Source organism: Lathyrus oleraceus, chromosome 3 (genome assembly GCF_024323335.1).
Source record: "Lathyrus oleraceus cultivar Zhongwan6 chromosome 3, CAAS_Psat_ZW6_1.0, whole genome shotgun sequence".
Taxonomy (NCBI): Eukaryota; Viridiplantae; Streptophyta; class Magnoliopsida; order Fabales; family Fabaceae; genus Lathyrus; species Lathyrus oleraceus.
In genome coordinates, this window is record NC_066581.1 from 488,723,704 (window position 1) to 488,730,217 (window position 6,514).

Genomic DNA, 6,514 nt, shown 5'->3' on the forward strand with positions numbered 1-6,514 from the left:
CTCATTTATTTATCAAATAAAACAGTTGCATAATACGCAGCGGATAGAGATCAAATCGATCATTCAAAACATGCAACATACTACATGTAAACTGGTTCAACAATCATCAACAATACAATTAAAATGTTCCCTCCCGATGTTACATCTATCAGAGCATGACCCACTAAGGAGACTACACTAGACTCCAAGCATTAGCTTCTACTCAACTCATTGCTCGTTACCTGAAAAATAGTTGTAAGGGTGAGTTCCTCAATCGATATAGTAAGCATTATAAAATATCATGTCATGTTAAGTAATTTAACACATTAATCACCCTAATCATATCACACATTCAGTAACGGCACATCAACCCAATTATCATACTCAATACTACACAATTCATACTCATACTCAATGTCAACACAACCACACGTATAATATTGGAATACATCCATTCATATTATACGCCATACATACATTATGAAATGAGACTCCACACATGCGGTACCGACTATTCTTGAACATATAGTTCAAGCTCACCGATCAAATCCAGATACGGCTACTAAGCTCACTAGTCCCACTCATTTGAGATCTAGTGACTCACTCACTAATTCCTCACCATGGGAATTAGCTACAGCCCCAAAGGCTATGCTATGCACACTAATCACCTAGCATGCAAACATCAACAACGAATCCACAATGATTCACTCACTAATTCCTCACCATGGGAATTAGCTACAACCCCAAGGGCTATGCTATGCACGCTAATCATCTAGCAATGCAACACCAACAACAATCCACAATGGACATATGCTCACACTCTAAGCCATACAACAGTCCATTCACAAATACATGCATAATATATACATTCACAACATTATGCATATCATCATACTTCATCAATACATGTATCAAACACCATATCATGTCAAATAATTAATCACAGTATTAGCACACTCTACTAATACTCTTACTACTCAAAACAACAGGAACTAATCCCTATTACATCACCCGCCAACATATGCCAACCATCAATTAAGTACACAACATTTAAAACACCAATTTTCCACTCTGCAACAGTGTTAACCGGTTAACGCCCTGGGTTAATCGGTTAACGCAGCACAAACACGCTTCCTGCCCAAAACTTAACAGTGTTAACCGGTTAACGCCCTGGGTTAACCGGTTAACGCAGACAGAACAACAATATCTCAGCAATCCCAACAGTGTTAACCGGTTAACACCCTGGGTTAACCGGTTAACGCAGACAAAACAGCAATTTTACACAATACAACACAGTGTTAACCGGTTAACACCCTGGGTTAACCGGTTAACGCAAGACAGAAAGCTGTTCCTGCGCTAACACAAGGCAGAATGCAGAATTCTCCGCATTTTCCGCCGTTGGAGGACTTCCGGACCTCCGATTCCAATTCCGTAACAAGCTATACGTCCAGCAAATTACGACTCACACGACTATCGATTCAATTACAGTTTTTAACACAGTTTATCCAACATAATTTTCAGCATTTACAATCCCAATTAGGGTCAATTCAACGGTTTATCACTACCCATTACATGCTAATCCATAATACCCATTAAACGACGATAAACCCCCCTTACCTGAGTTAATCCGGCGAATCTTTTAGCTTCGAGCTCTTCCTTCTTCAACCTTCTTCCTCTTGTCCTGCCTCTTTGCCCTTTCTCCACTTTCCACTTTTCAGTCGCTTCTCTGTTTTTCACGTAAAAACCCTTTCTTTACCAAATGGACTCTTTTTCTTATTTCCAACTTATATATATTTTCCAATAATTATTATTCCAATAATAATAATAATAATAATCCAATAATTCCAATTATTTAATTAAATTAATAAATATAATATTAACTTAAATTAAATAATTATCTTATTTTTATCGGGGTGTTACATGTGGTACCGATGGTCGGTTAGGTCATCCCGGTCAACGATATTAGTCTTTTTGGTTATCGTATGTAAACGCATATTAATATTAATATCAATAGGTTCGATTTCGACTTTTATCTAAAATGTACATTGCTTTTCAAAAAAAATTACACAACACACACAAGTGTCAGACCAATTGACACCTCTTTTAAATCTAAACACACAGACGCCAATTGGATTGACAACACTAGGTGCATAAGCCAATCCAATTGGCGTCACCTCTTTAACTTAGAGAGCAGAGGCCAATGCATCTGATGCCACCTCTTCAAAGTTGGATAGTTTGAGAATTAATCTAAAAAATGGGTTATTTTGAGATTTTTTTTTTAAAAATAAATTATTTGAATAAAAAATTCAAACTTTTAACCCTAAATTTCGCACATAAAACTCTTATTTACTTGATAAATGTTTGCAAATATCTGAAACGCCATTTTTCTCTCATCCTTCATTTCCACCTAATCATCTCTTAGTTCTTCAATCTTACACCCAATAAATAATTGAAGTAAAATTGTCAAAATAACTCAATTTTGAACCAATTCCACAAACCCTAAATGTGTAGTATTGATTAGTGATTAAAATTAAAAAGTAAAATAATTAACATTAAAAAACTTTTAATTTGGAATAACCAATGAACCATTTTGTTCACATTAACCAAACAGTCTGGGTCATTTCCTTGGGGTTTGAAAACATTCCTCAGACTCAGCATACCGATTCTGACTCTGAGCGAAAAGCAAAACGCCGAACCCAAAGGTAAACACGAAACGAGATCTAATCTATCACTCCTTCTTCTTTATCAGATGTTAGATGGATCCTATGCGTTTGTTTTCTTTTCTTTTGGTGATTTCTTGGAGTGTTAACATAATTGATGCAAGTCTCGGTGATGCTGATCCGAATTATAGGTACTTATACTTACCTCCAATCTTTCCTTTTGGTGCTTTCTTTGAGGCATATCATCAAACATGTTGTTAGCATTATCATTATTATTGTTGTTGTTGTTGTTGAAAGTGTTTGATGGATGCAAACATAATTGAGGGTTTTGAGATTTTGATTTGGGAATATGGATTTTGCAGAATTCATCATCATAGGTTGAAGCTGAATATTTTTAGTTTTAATTTCTTTGAGTGGTTGCTGATGGTTGTAGATTACCAAAATGGTACTGCAAAGAAAGTTTATAGACATAGTATATGTTGTTAGTTATTTTAGGAGTATGTTGGTGATGAAATTATTAGTGTAATTAGAATTGAAAAGGGCTTTTAGAAAAAGGACAATGAAGTTTCTCAAGAGCTTTTATATATAAGGACAGAAGTAAACCAATATTGTATTTGTACTACTACTAGTGGTAGTGTAGTGTGTCTTATGAGGAAATGTAACAGTGTAGTCAAGATCAAGTGCTGGATCGTAAGATCTTATCTTACGTGCCAAGGATGCTTGAGAATGCCATGGTAAGAGAAAGATCGTTTTCGTTGCTGGTGTGGTCAAGATTGAGCTTTTTCAAGCAAAATCGTAAAAAAAGACGTGTTGGACCTTTTATTTGGGCGTGAATTAAAATTGTGTATGTGTGTGTGTAAATAAATATATATGAAATTTCCATTTTCCCATCGGTAGGATCTCACGTGCAGTGCTAATGATCCGAGTTTTACGATCTTTCACAATCCGACCAATGCTAGTTGACTACATAATAGTCTATAACTTCTAAAACATGAGTACTTGTAAAATGGATAAATATGCATACTGGGTAGATACCGAGTGCCGTTACGCTTAACAGTACTTGATTCGTAGTCCATTTTTTCTTATTATTTGGTTGTAGGTGAAGTTTGTGGCTTTCTCATACATTGATATATTAAGATTTTTTATTTTTGGATTTCCCCATTCTAAAAGCCCTATTTGCATAAAAAGTTTAATTAAGCTTTTATAACATTAATTCTTATATATATACTATTTCTATAAGAAAGGATAAAATAACTTCAAATTGTTTTTATATAAACTATAAGCTATCTTAGTGAGTTTGTGGAAATAAACTGGAAACAACTTATGGATGTGTCATAAACTGTTTCCAATCCACAAACTCTCCCCAACAGTCTCGTATACATGGTTATGTTAGCTGTAAACTCAAATCAGTAAATCCAAACATGTTGTAATTTTATTTCTTGTTTTCTTTGGATGTCAGGCGTTGTATAAGTCAATGCCAGGAAACTGGATGTATTGGGCCAAAGTGCTTTCCGCCTTGTACTTTTTCATCAGACGGAGAACTTGTTGGTCGTCCATGGTACACGCAAGAACCATTATATTTACAATGGAAAAAATGGGATTGTCAGAGCGACTGTCGATACCACTGCATGCTTGATAGAGAGAAAGAAAAAGAATTACTTAACATTGGCCCCGTCAAGTATCATGGTAAATGGCCATTCAAGCGTATTTATGGGATGCAGGTTTGTAGCCATAGCAGTCACCACGAAATGTTTTGTTTAAACTTACGTTTTTCATTTCGAATCTGTTCCTTGTCCAATGTCCAAAAGCCTTTTGTTTAAACCGACGTAACTGATCTGTTGTATCCTTTTATTTAGGAGCCTGCCTCCGTGGCTTTCTCAGCTCTCAATCTTGCAATGCATTTTCACGGTTGGGTCTCGTTTTTCATTCTCTTGTACTACAAGCTTCCTCTGAAAGACGGGAAGAAGGCGTATTATGAGTATGCTGGTTTGTGGCATTTCTACGCCCTATTATCACTCAACTCTTGGTTCTGGAGTGCTGTTTTCCACAGTAGGTAAGTTACTCATGCTCCTAGTGTGTTCAAGAAATTACCTCTTCTTTTAAAATCACATCTGAATCGTGAAAAACAAATGAAATATGTCTCATTATCTGTTGAGTATGGCAATATATTAAGCTTAGACTTTCGTTGTTTCTTTCGCCTATTGTCCTGCAGAGATGTCGATCTAACAGAGAAACTAGACTACTCATCTGCAGTGGTTCTCCTTGGATACTCCCTCATTTTATCGATCTTACGATCCTTCAATGTTAGGGATGAGGCTACCAGAGTTATGGTTTCTGCTCCATTGATTGCTTTTGTGGTCACCCATGCAATGTACCTCAACTTCTACAAACTAGATTATGGTATGTCCTTTCATATAATCTTTATATTGTTTTAATTTTTGATGAAATCTTTATATTGTTATTGGTGAGGTTGAAATTTGAATTAGGATCAATGCAATCTTTGAGTAACACTTACCTTAAAGTTTCTGTTAGTTATTCATGCCCTTAACTTCTGTGATTTGTGCTTCTGCTACAAGATTCTTTAACATATCATTTTTCCATTTTTCTATTTATTTCCTATGAAGCACGAACACTTCTAGGAGAAGGCGTGTCGCGGTTTCCGACACGTGTCAGTGTCCGATATTTGTATGACACTCGTACGAAACGTATCGAAAAAGTCAGACAAGTGTTGGAAAAGTCAGAAAAGTGTCTCCGAAAAAATTCTTTGCTTTATCCGACACACGTATAATACTCATGCAGCACATGTTGGACAATTCAGACCAATGATTAGAAAATAATTTTTTTTTCTCTTTGCTTCAATACACCTTATACATTTCTTGGACAAATCTCACGCATTTAAAATGGTTAAACATGTATTGAAACAATGTTATCAATGTAGAATTAAAAACAGTAATATTGATTAGAATATTTTTAATTCTTTAATAATAGATTGCCAAATGAAGCTAAAAGTTTATCATATATGTAGCGGTGTCGATGTCCTATGTTTTTTACATTATCGGTGTTAGAGTGTTTGTGTTCATGTCGTGTCTCGGTGTCTGTGTCGGAATATGTGCTTCATAGCCTTTTATTTTCTCCTTATATAATGATTTTGATGACATTCTCAATCTCAATCAAATTTTACAGGATGGAACATGATAATTTGTGTAGCGATGGCCGTGACACAGCTCACAATATGGGCAGTTTGGGCAGGTTTTAGTCATCATCCTTCGCGTTGGAAGCTATGGCTGGTTGTTATCGCAGGTGGCCTCGCAATGCTCCTAGAAATATATGATTTCCCTCCTTACGAAGGACTTCTCGACGCACACGCCCTTTGGCATGCCACAACCATTCCTCTAACTTACATTTGGTGGAGTTTTATCAGGGATGATGCCAAGTTTAGAACCACTAAATTTCTTAACAAGGCCAAATAGCTTAGTTGTAAGTGCTTATTTCTGTATCATCATTATAGATTTTAGACATAATGAAACAATTTTTTTAAGCATTGTTGAGATTGTATTCTATCCAAAAAGTTTATTAAAAAGATAGTCAGTTTTCGTTGATTCCTATGCCTAACATTCTTTTTTTTCTTCGTTTGATAGATCCTATGCTTATGCTTAACATTCTAAAACTTAAATGTATCACGTTTGTTACCTCTTTCAGTTTTCCTTCCATGTTATAGAAGATATTCGAAGTTACTCCCTCTGATTTTTAAAGAGTCATATTTAGAATTTTTACACATTATCAAAAAAGCTAATCAATATTGTTATTTTTTAAATGATAATTTTTCTTTTATTTATAATATCCTTAATCATTTATTACATTCATTTTTTTTTTCT

General features: G+C 35.1%; 1 protein-coding gene across 1 annotated transcript; it reads left to right on the forward strand.

Moving 5' to 3' along the window:
• The first annotated feature begins 2,507 nt into the window (after positions 1 to 2,507).
• Positions 2,508 to 6,238, forward strand: LOC127128322 (uncharacterized). Its single transcript, XM_051057578.1, has 5 exons — positions 2,508 to 2,830; positions 4,099 to 4,360; positions 4,496 to 4,692; positions 4,852 to 5,039; positions 5,823 to 6,238. Exons 1-5 carry the CDS (start codon positions 2,736 to 2,738, stop codon positions 6,107 to 6,109), a joined length of 1,029 nt encoding a protein of 342 aa, XP_050913535.1. The 5' UTR covers positions 2,508 to 2,735; the 3' UTR covers positions 6,110 to 6,238.
• The last annotated feature ends 276 nt before the right edge of the window (positions 6,239 to 6,514 follow it).

What these genes read in the sequence shown, in the direction of transcription:
- LOC127128322 (XM_051057578.1), top strand. Translation starts at nt 2,736, where the DNA reads ATGGATCCTATGCGTTTGTTTTCTTTTCTTTTGGTGATTTCTTGGAGT. An exon ending in AGCGTATTTATGGGATGCAG is followed by an intron (nt 4,361 to 4,495) that starts GTTTGTAGCCAT and finishes CCTTTTATTTAG; the next exon opens with GAGCCTGCCTCCGTGGCTTT. An exon ending in AGTGCTGTTTTCCACAGTAG is followed by an intron (nt 4,693 to 4,851) that starts GTAAGTTACTCA and finishes ATTGTCCTGCAG; the next exon opens with AGATGTCGATCTAACAGAGA.